At 43.7% G+C, this 20,327-nt stretch overlaps 1 protein-coding gene and 1 long non-coding RNA gene across 5 annotated transcripts in view; one reads left to right on the plus strand and one right to left on the minus strand.

Annotated features, from left to right (window-relative positions):
- Positions 1–6,678: 6,678 nt before the first annotated feature.
- On the minus strand, positions 6,679–16,229 carry LOC138787848 (uncharacterized). Its single transcript, XR_011362523.1, has 4 exons — positions 15,831–16,229; positions 12,772–12,899; positions 8,554–8,638; positions 6,679–7,681 (listed from the first exon to the last, which is right to left on the minus strand). It is a non-coding gene; the product is annotated as an uncharacterized lncRNA (long non-coding RNA).
- A 61-nt stretch (positions 16,230–16,290) lies between these two features.
- The window catches only part of ANO5 (anoctamin 5), a 60,972-nt gene continuing 56,935 nt past the window's right edge, over positions 16,291–20,327 (plus strand). For 2 of the 4 annotated variants that reach the window (XM_069965104.1, XM_069965108.1), the window contains exon 1: positions 16,293–16,660. In XM_069965104.1, the coding sequence (XP_069821205.1) occupies positions 16,600–16,660 (61 nt within the window). In that variant the 5' untranslated portion in view covers positions 16,293–16,599. Of the gene's footprint in view, positions 16,661–20,327 lie in introns of all 4 variants that reach the window. The other 2 variants (XM_069965102.1, XM_069965106.1) reach the window with 2 other exon arrangements.

The following is a 20,327-nucleotide window of genomic DNA, read 5'->3' on the forward strand; positions in this document are numbered from 1 at the left end:
CCGCAAAAAGTGGAGATAACTGCAGCTAGACAAGCTGCAGAGACCACCAACGAGTCCCACCAATCCCCCTGTAGAGTTAAAATCATATATTTGTCAATGGGTTTCCATTGTCTGGGAGGAAGCTTGCTGTAGTAGAAACCTACCCCCGCTATAATAGACACCAATGAGATGAAACCCAACGTTATTGTGCCTGTATCATCCACTGATTTAATTTTAACTATGTTTTCTATCTTTGTCTCATAGGAAACATATTTATCTTCCTTGTCATCAGGAACATCATGGAAGTCATCAGTAGTGTATCTTGTATTATCATCTTCAATATAATTCCTGAACTCATTCCAAACTGAGAGAGGAGCGGTACTACCAGCTATGGACTCCAATTTTACAACCACCTAAGTCCAAGGGAAGGGCAGTCCCATGCCTTGGTTCTCTAGAGGTTTCCTCCAACTGGGGTTTTTCCTCTGTTCCATGCCAAAGAATAACTTTGTGAAAGTCTGGGGTTTGTTCTCTTCTAAATACCATAGGATAACATTGATAAAAACTATTTGTGTTCTCATAATCCTGCATGTATTTGGGGCCTGCCCAATATGATTTAAAGAATCCCAATTTTACAACCACTAAAGTCCAAAAAAGGGCAGTCCCATGGCCTTGATTCCCTAGAGGTTTCCTCCAAATAGGGTTTTTACTCTCCTCTGTGACGAAAAATAGCTCTGTGAGAGTCTGGGGTTGGCTTTCAAGTAAATTAGTTATATTATTCTATAAAGAACATAAGATAACATTAATTAAAACTGTTTCCAAGACCCAGACCTCAGATTAGATGTGACTCTGCTGCCTCATTTTTTTGTGGTCGTAAAGTTAGAGAGATCCAGTCCTATACATATAGGTACACACACCTATATACAGATACATAGACATATATAGCATGAGAGAGAGGAGGAGCAGACTCTTCCCTCTGTGTAAGTCCTGGATCCTTATAAGATACCTGCAGAACGGGAAATACACTGACATTTCTTTCCCTCCTTAATGCACTTACAGATCTTAGAAGAATATGATGGAGCTGTAGACTGGTTTTCACTGGGAGTCATGATCTATGAAATGTCTACAGCAATATACCCATATTACAAAGGGAAGGACTGGATGGAGTTGATGACATCCATAATACTGACCAATCCTTTATTTTCCCAGTCTTAATAAAGATATTAGGGAGGCCATAGAACATGTGACGTATATGATAGATGGGCTGGGAGGAGGGATTATTCATGGTTGTCACCCATATTGATGGACTCTTCTTGTATTTTTCCTCAGTTACTTTGTAAACCTACTGATAAACACCCGGCATTTGTCCGAAACATCAGATGTTTGAGGAAATAGACTGGGCAGTGGTAGAATCAGGAAAAATATCCCCACCATTCCAAATGGAGCTGAGGAAAAGAGACAACTGCTGGACTTTACCAGTGTCAGCAAAAAGTAAAGACAACTGCAGCTAGAGAAGCTCCGAAGACCACAAACCAATCCCACCAATGCCCTGTAGAGCTAAAATTATAAATTTGCTAATGGGTTTCCATTGTCTGGTAGGAAGCTTGCTGTGGTAGAAATCTACCCCCACTGCAATAGACACCAATGAGGTAAACCCACTGTTATTGTGTCTGTATCATCCACTAATATAATTTCAACTGTATTTCTTGTCTTTGTCTCATAGGATATAATTTCATCTTTCTTGTCATCTGCAACGTCATCAGGAAGTCATCAGTAGAGCATCTTGTATCATACTTTTTAATATACTTCATGAACTCATTCAAAACAAGAGAAAAGAGCAGTACTAAGTACTAACAGCTAAGGACCGCAGTACTATGGCCTTGGTTTTCTAGAGGTTACCTCCAAGTGGGGTTTTTCCTGTCCTCTGTGCCAAAGTATAACTATAACTGTGAGAGTCTGGGGTTTGCCTTTCAAGGCAATGAGTTACATTCTATTCCAAATATAATAGGATTACATTGATCAAAACAGTTTGTGTTCCAAAAATCCTGCTTGCATTTGGGGCCTGCCCAATACTTTTTTACTGGAAAATTATTGCTGTGTTTAATGCTTTTATATGGGGACATAAAAGAATTAAAATGAAGATACGAAGGACAATACACTGATGCCTCTTTCCCTCTTTGATGCACTTACAGATCTTTCTGGAAGAAGAATATGATGGAGCTGTGGGCTGGTTCTCGTTGGGAGTCATCATCTATGAAATATCTAAATGAATATACCAATATTACAAAGGGAAGGACCAGACAGAATTGATTACATCTATAATACTGATGATGCTGTATTTCACCAGCATATTAATAAATCTATAAAGGACGCCATAAAACGTGGTGTCCGTATACACTAGATGGGAAGAGAGGAGGGATCATTTATGGTTATCACCTACATTGATTGACTCTTCTTGTATTTTTCTTCAGTTACTTTATAAAGCCGCTGATGAGTGCCTGGCATTTGCCGAAACATCAGATGTTTGAGGGAATGGACTGCTCCATGGTAGAATCAGGAAAAATGTACTTACCACTCCAAATGGAGCCGGAGCAGGAACTCATTGCTGTCATCCCTTTTGCTAAACTGCTCAAAGCTAAAGAAGAACAGATGCGTACTTTATCATTTGAGGAGCAGAGACAATTCCTGGATTTTACTAGTGTCAGCAAGGGGAGACAGCTACAGCTATAGAAGCTGCAGAGACCACCAACTAGTTACACTAATGATCCTGTAGAGCTAAAATTACATATATGCCATTGGGTTTCCATTGTCTGGTAGTAGAAACCTACTCCTACTGCAATAGATACTAGAGTTGGCTTATACGCTGGCTGCCTTTGATCTCTGTAACGCTCCACCCTGGGTGCCTAGAAAAGCTGCATCTAGTCCTGGGAAACTTTTCCAAATTTCCCAGGACTGGGTCCAGCTTTACCAGTCACCCACGGGGATAGAGATCAAAGGCAGCCAGCGGATAAGCACAGTGGTGAACAAACAAAATGCTTCACTCTGTAATGTAAGTTCGCTCATCTCTAATAGACACTAATGAGGTTAAGCCCACCATTATTGTGTCTGTATAATCCACTGATATAATTTTAACTGTGTTTTTGTCTTTGCCTCACAGGAAATATTTTCATCTTCCTCGTCGCCAGGAATATTATCAATAACATTATGGAAGTCCTCAGTAGTGCATCTTGTATCATCTTCAATATACTTCATAAACTTATTTAAAACATCAGAGAGGAGCAGTACTACCAACTAACAACCCCAATTTTACAACCAGCTAAGCACAAGGGAAGGGCCGTCCTATGGCCTTGTGTCATGGATGTAACTGTTGGGACCTTGGCGCAGTCCTCTGTTCCTGCTTTTGGCCATGATTCTGCACTTTTGTGTTTTGTCTGAACCTGGTCCGAACACTTATTCCAGCCCTTGCTGGGTGGTGATTAGCAGGGTTCCACCAAACCCATGTCCACCTGTTTAGTTCACTGGCAGGTTCAGAGTTAAGCTTTGTTGCTTTGGTTTCTCTGTGACTGAAAGATCTTCCAGCCAGTCAGTTTCCTTATTGTCAACTGTGTATGCTCTGGAATCAGGGGGCTGCTCCAATGGGATTCTGGACTAGGCTCTGGTTCACTATAAGTGGTTTTCAGGATCACAGTTTGTTACTGGTTATTCCGTATTGCTTCCCTGTCCTGCATTCCAGCTCTTTGTGCATCTATCTGGGCATTACCTCAGTTTTTCTGTCCCTCTGTCCCTACTGCCTTGTATTCTGACTATTCTTGCCTGCCTTGACTATTTACCTGACCTTTGACTACTGTTCTGTTCTGTGATTCAGTACCTTTGCTGCCCGCCATTATTACCCGGACTGTCGACTTTGCCTTATTGTGTTTTGTTTGTCTAGTCTTGTTCTGTGTTACACCTGCCTAGGCTAGGGTCTGTCGCCTAGTTGCCCGCTGCCGCCTAGGGCAGACTGTGGCAAGTAGGCAGGGGCAGTGGGTGGGATTCAGCCTAGGGTTCACTGTCTGTGTGTGTTTAGTCCTTACATCTTGCTTCCTTAGTGGTTTCCTCCAAGTGGGGTTTTGACTCTCCTCCGTGCCAAAGAATAACTCTGGGGGTGTGCCTATTAAGGCAATAATTTATAAGCTCTTCTAAAGAACATAGAATTACATTGGTCAAAACTATTTATCTTCCCCAAATCCTGCATGTATTTGAGGCCTGCCCAATATGGTTTGAAGAACACTTTTAGAAGAAAATTATTGCTGTGTTTAATGTTGTGATATGGGGATGTAAAAGAATTAGGCTGGGTTCACATCACAATTTTGCAATCCGTATCAGTTTTGAAAAATGTACAGAAAAACGTGGTCAATCACGTTTTTGTGTATGTTACGAAATGTAAAGAAAAAAACGGATTGGTTTTGATCAATTTTTTATAATGTAAATCAATGGAAAATGGATCAAAATGTATGGCTTACTATAGCATCCATTTTTACCATCCGTTTTTTTTCATAGAACGGATACATTAAATGGATAGCAAAATCGTGATGTGAACCGAGCCTTAGAATGAACAAGTTTTGCTTGCCTATTGGTGGTGTGGGTCTGGCTATTCCAGACATTAGGATTTGGAATTTTTTTTGGCAACCCAGTTGAGTTTCTTCTCATGCCGTAAGAGAGACAGAAATTTTGAGTATCTTATAGATAAATTAAAGGGAAAATATGCAAGCCTATTTCAGTTAATAAAATATGGGCAACTAGAAGAGAAGCAATGGAGGAGGAAAATGATGGTTAAAAACCATTCAAACTTGAAGGGGTATTCCAGGGAAAATCAATAATTTAGCAATGGAAAGGGTTAACCAAGGTTAACCCTTTCCTAATATACTTACCTGTCCGTTTTTGGCCCCCCAAGGAGATCTCCGGTCCGGTCACGTGAGCCTCCAGCCTGCCACTCCCGGATCCTCTGTCCTTCCGGTTCGGTGACGTCACCACCCGGCCGGCGTCTGCTGTCTTTCTTATCAGCAGCAGAGCACTGAACCCTGACTGGCTTGGTAGCGTGCAGCCAATCAGGGTTCAGTGCTCTGCGTCTCCTGCTGTAAGTTGTCAGGGTTTGGGGGGGGGGCTCAGTGTCGGTGTCAGAACTACATTAGGGCAGTGTGAGGGGTCCCTGCGGCATTACTTCCCCTCCCGGGACTCAGGGTCAGTATCGCTGACACCCGGGGGGGAAGTCCTGTAAAGTAATGCTGATCGGCTGCTTCTGATCCCCCCGGCCCCCCTCCCTGTGTCCCCGTCAGATCTCTCACCCCCAGAGCGCGCTGCCGCACTGGCCCGATCTCTGCACCTCTGATCTCCTGCATCAAGCAGCCGGTGGTACACAGCTGACAGGCGCTGTGTGACTGAGGCAGGAGAGATCTCTTCCTTGCTCCGTACACAGCGCCTGTCAGCTTAGTTTTATCGGGGTGATTGACAGGCGCTGTGTACGGAGCAAGAAAGAGATCTCTCCTGCCTCAGTCACACAGCGCCTGTCAGCTGAGTACAGGTGCAGAGATCAGTGCAGAGATCGGGGCCAGCGCGCTCCGGGGGTGGGGGTGAGAGATCTCTGACAGAGACACAGGGAGGGGGGAGTCCTGCAAAGTAATGTGTATCGGCTGCTGATCCCCCCCCCCCCCGCCCTGTGTCCCTGTCAGAGATCTCTCACCCCCACCCCCGGAGCGCGCTGGCCCCGATCTCGGCACTGATCTCTGCACCTGTACTCAGCTGACAGGCGCTGTGTTACAGGAGGCAGGAGAGATCTCTTCCTTGCTCCGTACACAGCGCCTGTCAGCTGTGTACCGCCGGCTGCTTGATGCAGGAGATCAGAGGTGCAGAGATCGGGCCAGTGCGGCAGCGCGCTCTGGGGGTGAGAGATCTGACGGGGACACAGGGAGGGGGGCCGGGGGGATCAGCAGCAGCCGATCAGCATTACTTTACAGGACTTCCCCCCCGGGTGTCAGCGATACTGACCCTGAGTCCCGGGAGGGGAAGTAATGCCGCAGGGACCCCTCACACTGCCCTAATGTAGTTCTGACACCGACACTGAGCCCCCCCCCAAACCCTGACAACTTACAGCAGGAGACGCAGAGCACTGAACCCTGATTGGCTGCACGCTACCAAGCCAGTCAGGGTTCAGTGCTCTGCTGCTGATAAGAAAGACAGCAGACGCCGGCCGGGTGGTGACGTCACCGAACCGGAAGGACAGAGGATCCGGGAGTGGCAGGCTGGAGGCTCACGTGACCGGACCGGAGATCTCCTTGGGGGGCCAAAAACGGACAGGTAAGTATATTAGGAAAGGGTTAACCTTGGTTAACCCTTTCCATTGCTAAATTATTGATTTTCCCTGGAATACCCCTTTAAGGAAAGTCTTGGTAAAGTGGAATGACAGATTGATACAATTCATTATAATTCACCAGTTATATTATACCCGGGCCATTCCATCCAAACTGAACGTTTTCGTAACACCCGTAACACCTAGTTAAACATTTTTTTTTAACAGATAATTAAAAAAATGTAATTTAACCACAAAAGTTATAAATATACATTAAGACTCTTAATGTATATTTATAACTTTAGTGTTTAAATTGCAGTTTTACTAGGTTTAACTGGGTGTTACGATAAGGTTCAGTTTGGATGGAATGACCCCCTACATTTCTTTTACAGGATCAATAGAATGGACGCTATATGCCCCACGTGTTCATGCGGACGTGGATTCTTGTACATATTATGCGGTAGTATCAAAGGCATGTGGCGGTAAATCCTTATATATTAGGTATATATCTAAAAAGTTGGTGTGTAATTCCAAGTCCCTTGTTCTTTCCCACCAGCCCAACTGGGGTGAGGATTGGGGTGTATAAAGGGGCAGTGGAACATTTAAGTTTGGACTCCATTAAAACTCAATGGAAGTTACAGAAATGCAACCAGTCCCAGTGTAATGGCATGCGGTCATGTCCGTTATCCTGTACCTGCTGCGGGTCGCACTGTGCATTGGTCATCTGTCATCACTCTCCTGCTTTGTCTGAGTGAGCCGGTCTTCCAGAAGATTCTCTCCTGCTGAGCAGACTTCTTGGGGGACTGGGCTTCTTCTAGTAGCAGGCATATACCTGATAACTTATATTTATAGACTCAGCACACAAGTCCTAGTGAATTCTAGGCCGACCACCTAAGGGTATTTATAGCCATTACTTCCAGACCTCTGTGCTCAGTTGTTGGTGTGTTTCAGTCAGCAAAACACGTCTGTTCTCCTTTACTATCCGCCATTACCTCGCTTCCTTCTGACCTTTTTCAAGCTGTATTGGATCTTGTCTATTTTCTTGTTCTTTGCTTAGCTCCAGTCTGAACAACATCTTTCCATCGCATTTGAAGTTTGACCGCAAAAGAAGAGCATCAATTCCTGGGCTTCAGTACTCTTCCAGTTCCTTCAGTCCATGGTCACCAAGGACTTTCTCAAAGGATAGCAACCAGGGAGTTTCCGGCAGTGAAGCCCACCCTGTTCTGCAGCGAGTTCTGGTGAACATTGAGGGCTTGGAGAAGGTACATCAGCACACCTCAGTGATCCAGGGGACCCACCTCCTCGCGTTTGGTCTATCCATTATACCCAGCAATCCCCTGTAGAGCTGACCATCCTGGATGGACTGGTGAGTTCCTCCTCCTAAAAAAAAAAAAGATTGCAAGACATAACAACACTTTCCCCTTTTCCCTCTCGTCTGACCAATATCTAAAACACGCAAATAAAAAATTATATGTATACATGCCAATGGATTCCCATTGTCTGGTAGGAAGTTTGCTGTAGCAGAAACCTACCTCCACTGCAATAGACACCAGTTAAGCATGAAGTTAAACCCACCATTCTTGTTTTTATCATGCAAAACTATAATTTTAACTGTTTCTTTTATCTTTCTCTGTCACCAACATCCTCAAGAACATCATGGAAGTCAAGTAGGATACCTTGCATCATCACTATCATCGATGTTCTTTTTTAACTGAAAGAGAAGCAGTACTACCAGCTAAGGACCCCAATTTTACAACCACCAAAGCCTAAGGGAAGAGAAGTCCCACTGCCTTGATTCCTTAGAGGTTTCCTCCAAGGGGGGTTTGTCCTCTCCCCATGACAAAGGATAACTGTAACACTGCAAGAGAAGACTCACCCTTGGCACTGTCCTGTCCACTCCTCTGCTTGTTCTGGGGCTCCTCTTCCTCCTGCTGCTGCAATGGTACCTCTGGCCACTAGGGTGCACTATTTTGGATTTATAGAGGCAACTTGTCTTCACCTGCTACTGCCATCTGCCAATCCAGAGCCACCTGCACCTATTTAAACCAGCTTCCGCATCCTGGAGCAGGATACAGGGTGAAGACCTAAAAGTCACTTAGACTCCACTCCCTAATGTGGTCCAATCCACACTCACTGGCTGCTACAATAACTCTGTGAGAGTCTAGGGTTGGCATTTAAAGGCAATGAGTTATAAGCTCCTAAAACCCATCCAAGAATTTTCTATATTTATATAGTTCCACAAAAGACCTTACCTGGTTGGCAATGGTGGTGTATGTTGCCTTTACCATCCTCACCAACTAATCTATGTTGTTCTACCAAATCTGTTTCATGAGATTCCTGTAAAAAAAAACTAAAAAAACCATCTCATTAACAGGAAAGGATGTGATATATATGTGTAAAGTGATAATTTTTACATTGTCGAAGGGGCCCCACTGCCCACTAGTATGGGGGTCCTGAGTAGAGATGAGCGAACCTCAAGCATGCAGAATTTGGCATTTACCTGTGGCTTAAGAAGTTGGATGCAGCCCTACGGAGCCTTGGAAAACATGGATACAGCCTATGGCCATAGCCTGTTTCCATGTTTTCCAGGGCTCCCCAGGGCTGCATCTAATTCTTCAGTCACCATTAATCGAATGCTGCACGCTCGGGTTTAGACGAACCAGAGCATGCTTAAGGTCCACTCATCTCTAGTCAGCATGACCATAGTCAAGACAGGTTTGAATAAGGAGAGAGTGGAGTATCTATGATTGAGCTTTAAACAAACGTAATGTGAATTGAAGAAATGCAGTCTCTTTCTAAAAAGTAGTGAGAAGGAACAGGGGACCCTCATTGATCAATGGGACCTGAAGTAATTAGAAGGTAACCGCTTTTTTGACTGAGTTGTCTCATTTCATAGAATGTCCTCTAGATGGCGCTATAAGATTACAAAAAACAGTAACTGCAAGTAGTTTCATATATCGAAAACAGGGGTTCCAAACCTGTAGCTGTCCAGCTGTTGCAAAACTACAATTTCCATCATGCCTGCTATGCAGGCATGATGGGAATTGTAGTTTTGCAACAGCTGAATGGTTGCAGGTTTGGAACCCCTGTTTTCGATATATGACCTCAACTGTCTAGTTGTTGAAAAGCTACAACTCCCATCATGACAAAGGCTGTCAGGGCACGATAGGAGTTGTACTTTTGCAATAGATAAAGAGCCATACGTTGGTTAATAGAACCATAGGTGTATTCCCATCTTATACATTTACAGTATATTCCTAGCATATGCCACAAATGCCTGAAAACTCTCATCTTATGGGATTAAGGGGGTCCTGTGCTAGTCACCAACTCAATGTGATGTTCCCATTGTAATCAATGGAGGGGTGTCATGATCTGGTTGAAGTTGAGAAGTGTAAAGACTGTAGTAAGAGATGCTACCTAAAAGGCTAAAAACACATATAAAGGCCATTGTGAATCAACAAATGGTGGTGGTCTCCAGATTTATATACACTGGTACCTCAGTTCTCAACTGCTCTGAACTAAAACAGGTCAGTTCTAAAACAATATCTTCAAGGAAATTTGCTTCCCCAGTCTTGAAGTACGGTAATACCATCTGAATTCAAACTGTTTGTTATTCGAACGAAAATTTACCAAGAAGTAACGTTCCCAATTCGAACTTTGCTTGGTATTGAATGTTTTTGCGAGCATAGATGGTGGGTTGTACCTGGTGAGTTTAGCACTGGTAAAGCTTCACATACAGTCATGGCCAGAAGTTTTGAGAATGATACAAATATAAATTTTTACAAAGTCTACTGCTTCAGTTTTTAAAATTTGCATATACCCCAGAATGTTATAAAGAGTGATCAGCTTAACAGCAATTACTTGCAAAGTTAATATTTGCCTAGAAAATGAACTTTATCCCCCAAAACACATTTCAACATCATTGCAGCCCGGCCTTTTAAGGACCAGCTAACATTGTTTCAGTGATTGCTCCATTAATAGAAAAATGTCCTAACAGGGAAGAGTATCGCAGCTAGAAAGATTGCACCTCAGTCAACAATCTATCGCATCATCAAGAACTTCAAGGAGAGAGGTTCCATTGTTGCCAAAAAGGCTCCAGGGCCCTAAAAAAAAGCCCAGCAAGCGTCAGGACCGTCTCTTAAAAGTGTGGTCAGCTGCGGGATGGGGCTTCCAGCAGTGCAGAGCTTGCTCAGGAATGGCAGCAGGCAGGTGTGAGGGCATCTGCACACACTGTGAGGCGGAGACTCTTGGAGCAGGGCAGCAAAAAAGCCACTTCTCTCCAGAAAAAACATCAGGGACAGACTGGTATTCTGCAAAAGGTACAGGGAGGGGACTGCTGAGGACTGGGGTGAAGTCATTTTCTCTGATGAATCCCCTTTCCGATTGTTTGGGACATCTGGAAAACAGCTTATTGGGAGAAGGCGAGGTGAGCGCTACCACCAGTCTTGTCTCATGCCAACTGTAAAGCATCCTGAAACCATTCATGTGTGGGGTTGCTTCTCAGCCAAGGGATTCGGCTCTCTCACAGTCTTGCCTAAAAACACAGCCATGAATAAAGAATGGTACCAGAATGTCCTCCAAGAGCAACTTCTCCCAACCGTCCAAGAGCAGTTTGGCGATCAACATTGCCTTTTCCAGCATGATGGAGCACCTTGCCATAAAGTAAAGGTGATAACTAAATGGGTCAGGGAACAAAACATAGAGATTTTGGGTCCATGGCCTGGAAACTCCCCAGATCTTAATCCCATTGAGAACTTGTGGTCAATCATCAAGAGACGGGTGGACAAAATGCAAGAATTGATTGTGCAAGAATGGACGGCTATCAGTCAGGATTTGGTCCAGAAGTGGATTGAGAGCAGCCAGGGAGAATTGCAGAGGTCCTGAAGAAGAAGGGGCAACACTGCAAATAGTATAGACTTGCTGCATTCATTCATTCTAATTGTCAGTATAAGCTTTTGTTACTAATAATATGATTGCAATTATATTTCTGTATGTGATAAAAACATCTGACAAACACACATAAAATCCAGAAGGCAGCAGATCATGTGAAAATATCATATTTGTGTCATTCTCAAAACTTTTGGCCATGACTGTACAGTACAGTGCTGTATAAGATTGCTGGAGTGCATATACAGTACAGTAGTAGTACAGTCAGTGCACCACCATCTCCCATCCATTACAGTGCTTGGATGAGGGGGGGACGCTATACAGTAAAGGATGGGTGAGGAGTTGGTGACTACTGTACTATAATTGCTGATTTTGTTGGACATTTCTTGTGTATAATGTACTGTACAGTATAGTGTTGTCGTGTACTGTACTGTAGGAATTATACTGGGCACTTATCAATGATATTGTAGGTTATTATTGGTGGGTGCTGGAACCAATTAACCACAATTACATTATTTCCTATGGGAAGACACTGCTCTGTTCTCAGACTGCCTTCCTGAACCAATTAAGTTCAAGAACAGAGGTACCACTGTATATCCTTTATACGGTTCTTGTATATATGAACACATGATATATACTGTCAGACAGGGTGTGATATGTGGGGTCATACACACAGAGTGTATCCTCACATGATCAGGAAGTGATACAGAGGAGCAAAGAGATGTGAGCTCAGCACATCCCGCCATTAGTCACACCGCCTTCTGTGCAAGGTCACGGTGCAGCATCACAGTGGATTTGTGGTAGTCGTTCTGTTACAGTGTGTTAGTAGAGTTGTCCTACGTCTGGCACAATTACCCCCTTGTGTAAGTGAACGGGAAAAAACAATAAAATAAACTTTGTAAAAGAGCAGTAAAATGATTTTCCGGCAGTTTCATAAAAGGATCCGCACTCCTCCTGTCCACAGGCTGAGGGGCAATACCATCCACAACCATGGGCAAGGGTGGCGCTGCTTTTCTGTGTGTTAGAAGGCAGGTTTGGGGTGTAAAAAAAAAAAAAGTAGATTCCATTTTCTTAACATGGGTAAAATTTTGGAAGAAATCACTTATATTAATCTTATTATTTTGAGTAATTTATGAAATTATTATTAACAATTTTTTTTTAACTATTTTTGGTTCTGTCATTCTTTAAAATTAATTAATGTATTTATTTGGTTATTATTAAAGGGGTTTTCTTACAAATCAAAAGGTGCCAGAGATTTGTAATTTACTATTATTAACAAAAATCTTCTATAAAAAAAAGTCCTCCAGTACTTATCAGCTGCTGTATGTCCTGCAGGAAGTGTTGTATTCTCTCCAGTCTGACACAGCGCTCTCCGCTGCCACCTCTGTCCATGTCAGGAACTGTCCAGAGAAGCAGCAAATCCCCATAGAAAACCTCTCCTGCTCTTGACAGTTCCTGACATGGACAGAGGTGGCAGCAGAGAGCACTGTGTCAGACTGGAAAGAATACACCACTTCCTGCAGGACATACAGCAACTAATAAGTACTGGAAAACTGGAGATATCTCCTCAGATGCTTACATACCTATGTATGCTCAGCTTGGGTGAGCGTACATGTGTTCTGAAAGGGGGAAAGCTGCCAGACCCCTCTATCACCTCCAGACAACTGTGGCAGCCGCTTACCTCCTCAAGAACAGCTGAAACCCAACATGCCTGAAAAACAAGAAGGGTAAAGTTTTATTTTGCAGAAACTTTTGATTCTATTTTTCTCTTTATGTAAAATAATGGTTGTTATTATATCTACAAAATGTTCTATAATGTTTAATTTTCTGAAATTCTATCTATAATAAAATGTATCTATATAAGATTCCACAAGTTTTCTTTTATAAAATAAAAATAATGTATAAAAAAGTAAAATAAAAAGGCACGTGGGGCGGTGATAACGTAGGGTGGTGATGTATGGCGGAGTTACCATGTGGCAGATTACTGACCCAGGCCCTGACACCAATGAAAGGCTTGTGCTACAGGTTGTATATTATAGTACTGTACGACGTGACAACCACTCCCAGCATCCCCCATCTAGAGCTTGTTACTCAGCTTTATTGTGGTGAATGTGTATGGAGAAAATAACAGGCTTCACGCACAGGCTGCCATTACCGTCAGGCTAAGTATAGTCCATGGCGGCTCATTCCTACACATGGGCGGTCGCCAACCACTGAGCTGTGATGGGTGCGAACTACACAGACAATCGCAAAATCCTCAAAATCCCCCTTTAAAAGTCAATCCTTTATGGGGTTGTCCCACTTACCCAAGAAGATATTTATATTTGTCTCTGGCTATAAACACGTCCCTGACACTCTCTGCCCCCCGGTGTTAGAGGAAACTCTCATGTAAACTGTCCATGGGCTCCGGCCTGTGATCTCTGACTAGCGGATGGGACTCCTCTCTATTGTTATAATATAATGCCGGGTCCATCTCTGTATAACAGGGAAAAAAATTTTGGGAAAAAGGTGTAGAGTGATAGAGCGAGTGCGCAGTCATTGTGCTTCTCTGTGTGTATATCTCTCCTGTATCCATAATGGTGCATTTACACACAGAGATTTATCTGACAGATTTCGGAAGCCAAAGCCAGAAATGGATTTGGAAAGAGGAGAGATCTCAGTCTTTCCTTTATGACCTGTTCTTTGTTTATAGTCCGTTCCTGGCTTTGGCTTAAAAAATCTGTCAGATAAATCTCTCTGTGTAAACGCACCATGGGGCTATGTTCACACTACGTAAGTCTCTGGATGTAGTGCGTTCCGAGAATAAGCGTCCGGAGATTTATGTAATTTGCGTACAATGGAAAGTATACGATGTACAGCTGCACAGTTCACACTACGTAAGAACTTACGCCAGGATCGTACGCGGCGCCGTAAAAAATGAACCAGACCATTGTTTGAGGACGAAAATGCCGTAACTTACGCCCGTAGCGTAACATGCGGTCCCGTACGCAGTGGTGATTTCTTCATTTTTGCAGCTTTTTGTGCCGATCCAAAAGGTTCTGTGGGGTGTCCGGGGCGCGGCGAAGATTTCCAAGTAAAAGACCGCTGTCAGATCGCTACGTAGGGTGCACGGGAAGCGTAAGTAGACTGCGGGCGTAAGTTCGCGGTCCGTACGTAGCCGGCCGCAAGTAGCGTAAATCCCCGGCCGGAGTTTACCGCGTATATGTCCGGCCGCGAAAATATGTGGACGGACATATACGCAGTGTGAACATAGCTTAAGGGTGGGTTCATACTGAGGAATTCTCGCGGATAAACTGCGGAATTCTGTCGGCTGTCCGTGCGCATGGCCGCACGTCTTTCCGCCGGCTCCATAGACACCATTCTATGAGCCGGCGTATTCCGCTATCCGCCAAAAGAAGCGACATGTCACTTTTTTCGGCGGATAGCGGAATACGCCGGCCCATAGAATGGTGTCTATGGAGCCCACGGAAAGGCGCAAGGACATGCGCGCGGACAGCCGACGGAATTCCCCCGATATTATCCGCGAGAATTCCTCAGTATGAACCCATCCTAAGTGTATTACAGGGCAATGTTCTGCATGGAGGAGGAATGTGCGGCATGGAGGGGGAATGTGCTGCATGAAGGAAGAATGTGCTGCATGAAGGAAGAATGTGCTGCATGGAGGAAGAATGTGCTGTATGGAGGAGAGGAATGTGCTGTGGGGAGGAGGAATGTGCTGTGGGGAGGAGGAATGTGCTGCATGGAGGAGGAATGTGCTGCATGGAGGGGGAATGTGCTGCATGAAGGAGGAATGTGTTGCATGGAGGAAGAATGTCCTGCATGGAGGAGAGCAATGTGCTGCATGGAGGAGAGGAATGTACTGTGGGGAGGAGGAATGTGCTGCAGGGAGGGGAATGTGCTGCATGGAGGAGGAATGTGCTGCATGGAGGGGCGAACGGGCTGCATGGAGAGGAATGTGCTGCATGGAGGGGGAACGTCATGCAGCACATTCCTTCTCCCCGCATCACGTTCCCCCTCCATGCAGCACATTCCTCTCCATGCAGCACATTCCTCCTCCATGCAGCCCATTCGCCCCTCCATGCAGCACATTCCTCCTCCATGCAGCACATTCCCCTCCCCGCAGCACATTCCTCCTCCCCACAGCACATTCCTCTCCTCCATGCAGCACATTGCTCTCCTCCATGCAGCACATTCTTCCTTCATGCAGCACATTCCCCTCCATGTGCTGCATGGAGGGGAATGTGCTGCATGGGGGATGAATGTGTTGCATGGAGGAGGAATGTGCTGCATGGAGGGGGAATGTGCTGCATGGAGTGAGAATGTGCTGCATGGAGTGGGAATGTGCTGCATGCAGGTGAGGAATGTGCTGCATGTAGGAGGAATGTGCTGCATGGAGGGGGAATGCTCTGCATAGGGGGATGACTGCTCTGCATGGGAGGGTGAACGTTCTGCGGGGAGGGTGAATGCTCTGCGGAAGGGGGTGAATTTTCTGCGGGGAGGGTGAATGCTCTGTGGAAGGGGGTGAATGTGCTGCAGGGAGGGTGAATGCTCTGCGGAGGGGGATGAATGTGCTGCAGGCTGTAGTTCATCTAATGGTCGCCAAACCACACATACATTTGGTGTACCCTGTGTCATAGATTACCTGCCGCCTGGATGCTGGGAGTTGTAGTGCGGTAACAGCTGGAGCGCCACAGAGCGGAGGGAAGACTGACCTAAAGCAAAGCCTGGCCTGTAGAAAATGGCGCTGTTACCCATAGCAACCTGTCAGGGCCCCACTATTATATAGATCAATCAGGACATATAGAGGAGATATTTGGGGGTTCAATGATTCTATCATTTCAGGTTCTGGTTGTCTATATAAGATTTTGACAGAATTATTAACTAATAATCTAGATTAATCCTAATAATCGCCATTTTGTCAATGTGTCTGGCCGGTTGCTCGGGGTAACCGCCCCACATGAGGAGACATTAGGGATAGTATAATAGATATGGTGGGGGTGTCATGTGACCTCTGCCACTGTCTGGCCGGTTGCTAGGGGTAACAACCTATATGTATAATGTGGGGGCGTCATGTGACCACCAGCATATGGCTGACCGGTTGCTAGGGGTAACGGCTCAACATGAGGAGACATTAGGGATATATATGTATAATAGATATGGCGGGCTCCGGTACTATCACCCCCAGCAGGAGCCCGCCAGTGAGGACGCTGGGAGGTGTAGTGCCCCCTCAGGTACTCCTCCTCAGTATACACAGGGCGGAGGAGGAGACGGAGGAGGAGACGGGAGGGGCCGGAGGAGGCCGCGGTGTGTGAGGAGTCTATATCCGCCGGCTCCCCCGTGTTACAGGCAGCAGCTCCCGGCCTCGGCTTCTCTTCACGTCCCGGGGAACAACCGGGGAGCAGCCGGGAACCATGATCCGCTCCGGGAGGAAAGAGGAGGAGACCCTGATAGAGATGACGGGGACCGCGGACGGTGAGTGGGGGGATCCGGGATCAGCCGTGTGTGACCATAGAAGGAGCTGACGGGAGAGCGAGCCGCCGGACATGGTGTCCTCTCCTATATACACACTATATGTATACTATATACCTCATATACATTACATACTATATACCTCATATACATGCTATATACTGTATACCACATGTACATAACATACATACTATATACACTATATACCTCATATACATAACACATTGTGTCCTCCTCATACATTGTCTGCTCTTATATACATAACATACATACTATATACACTACAGCTCCTATATACCTTATATACATAACAGACAGTGTGTCCTCCTCATACATTGTGTCCGCTCCTATATGCCTCATATACATAACACACATACTATATACCACATTATATGCATACTATATACCTCATATACATAACAGTGTGTCCTCATACATTGTGTCCGCTTCTATATGCCTCATACACGTAACATACATACTATATACTGTATACCACATATACATAACAGACATTGTGTCCTCCTCATACATTGTGTCTGCTCCTATATACCTCATATACATAACATGCATACTATATACCACATATACATGCTATATACCTCATATACATAACATACATACTATATACACCATATACATACTATATACACTACAGCTCCTATATGCCTCATATACATAACATACATACTATATACACCATATATATACTATATACATTACAGGTCCTACTACTATGTACACAATACACATAGCATACATACTAATACCTCATATACATAACATACATACTATATACTGTATACTTTATATACATAACATACATGCTATATATAGTACAGCTCCCATACATTGTCTACACATTACAGCTCCACAGCTCCTATATACCATATCCTATATACCATATCCTATATACCATATATATATATATATATCCCACATATACATTACAAACATACTATGTACACAATATACATAGCATACATACTATATACTGTATACTTTATATACATAACATACATTCTATATATAGTACAGCTCCTATACATCTTGTCTACATACTAACATACATAGCTTACAGATATTGTATACACAGTATATACACTATATACCTCATATAAATAACATACTATATATACAGTACTATTTATTATATACCTCATACACATAATGGACTAGATACACTACAGCTCCTATACATTGTGTCTACATACTATATAACCTACAGATATTATATACCTCACATACACAGTATACATACTATATACACTACAGCTCTTATATATTGTCTGCATACTATATAACATACAGATATTACCTCATATACACAGTATACATACTATATACACTATAGCTATACATTGTCTACACACACTATAATGTATAGATACTATATACTTCATATACACAGTATACAACGTATAATATGTATACAGTATGGCTCCTATATAACATATAGAAGTTATATAACTCATATATACAGTCTACGTATATACAGCCATACGTTACATACAGGTCATTACATAGAATATATCATCTACATACACAATTATATGTATAGATACACATTCAAAGACTATATCATCTGCACATGCACGTTACATCATATACTTTGTATACATACAATACACCATTTACATACATATAGGGCAGCACAGACCATATAGATACAATCCATCATGTATAGATACAGCTGTCACATAACACAATACACACACGCCTCGCTCACACATCATTGAGCTTGTGTACACAGTCTGCTCATGTTGTATAGGGGCACAGTTATGGCTGAGATGGAGTCACGTGACTTGGGTTACGCCACCTTATCGAGTTATATTCATTTTGATATTATTTTAGAGGGATCATTTGTTTCGATGATGTCATGTAGCATATTGTAAGTAGGGGGTCATCCTGTGTGATGTGTATAGTGTAATAATAGGAGAAAGTAAGAGTCAGAGTGGCTCATCGTCCTGAGTCACCTGCAGGTAAATGTACCTGGCAGCGGTGATGATGTCAATCTGACAGCTGCGGCGGGCGGTGCAGGACTCCATATACACACAATGGTACTTATGTTACCTGTACATCTTACTATAGGATCATATTGATAATGACTGACTATTTTTATAGAGAAGGGATGGGGAACCTGCGGCTCTCCAACTATTGCAAAGCTACAACTCCCATCATGCAACAGCCAAAGCTTTAGCTTTCAAGGTATGATGTGAATTGTAGTTTTGCAACAGACTGAAGGCTCAAGGTTCCTCATCCCTGTCATAGAGAATGAAGAGGATTATGGGGTTTTAAAGGGGTATTAGTAAAGACACGGCTACTTTCTTGCCAAAACAGCGCCACCCTTGTCCTCAGGTTCTGTGCGGTATTACAGTTTTGCTCCACTCAATTAAATGCAGCTGAGTTGCAAACTTCACGCCCAAACTGGGGTAAGGAGAGGTGGAAGAAAGCGGCCATGTTTTTCTAAGCCTGGACAGCCCCTTTAAGAAATCTCAGTAGGGTCTGTAAGCAGCCATATAGGGTGTTACTCAGCTCTTCCTCTCTCAAGAATCTGATGTGACTAAAGTCTTAAGAACTTGAGTGAGAAGTTTACACGTATTTGGAGTTTCTGACCTTTGCTCACAGTTCCCCTTTCACAGAATTGGCTGGAAGCGCGTGGATATCTAAAATTCTGCGATTCATAGAATTTGGTTTACATTAGGGCTCTATTGCCCAATGTGTGGCGCTCTGGATGTTGCAAAACCACATCTCCTTCGGATGTCAGGGCATGATGGGAGTTGTAGTTTTGCTTCCAGTTGAGGAACCTATACTCCTGGAGAAACATTGCAGAACATCCCTATGTATTTCTTCATGTCATTCTGATTTTTTTTTTTTTACAGTCACTGTTAGTTCCTGTTGTGATTTATATTTGATACTCTGTATCATTTCTCCTTAAAGGGACAGCGTCCATCTCTGTGTCTGCAATGCCAGCACTGCTTGAACAAAGACTTTGGCAGCCAATAATTTGTTTCGAGGTCCCTTTGATGTTGTCCCGTCCTCTGCCCCAGTATGGTGGCTACACTTACCACATCTATCACCGTGACATCTATTGTGGACCAGTCTAGGCCTCAGGTCACCCGCACACCACCATCCTTATTTTAAGCTTGTGGGTACATGAGGATCGGTGGTCCCTTCTCCTTTTGTAGTTTTCTCTGTAATTGACGGTCCGGGCGGAGATCTTCTGTAATTTTGGTTCAGGGCGGAGTTCATTACCAGAAATAGAACCCATATTGCTTTACATGGAGGTTGAGGTGGAGATGCATCATCCAGGATTAGATGAAGCACAGCTTTCTTGTTAAAACAGCGCCACCCCTTTCCTAAGGTTGCATGTGTAATTCTAATTCAGATCCATTCACTTCAGTGGAACTGAGCTGTAATACCGCACCCAACCTGAGGACAAGAAGGGCGCTGTTTCTGGAAGAAAGCAAAAAAAAAAAAAAAAAAAAAAAAAAAAATATATATATATATATATATATATTATATATATATATATATTATATATATATATATATATATATATATATATATATATATATATATATATATATATAATTTCTTCACTGTAATTTTACCTTAGTGTTATCGGGCTGCATGAAGAATGAAGGGATAGTTCTGATAAGATGATATACAT

The sequence above is a fragment of the Dendropsophus ebraccatus genome, chromosome 4 (genome assembly GCF_027789765.1).
Source record: "Dendropsophus ebraccatus isolate aDenEbr1 chromosome 4, aDenEbr1.pat, whole genome shotgun sequence".
Classification (NCBI taxonomy): Eukaryota; Metazoa; Chordata; class Amphibia; order Anura; family Hylidae; genus Dendropsophus; species Dendropsophus ebraccatus.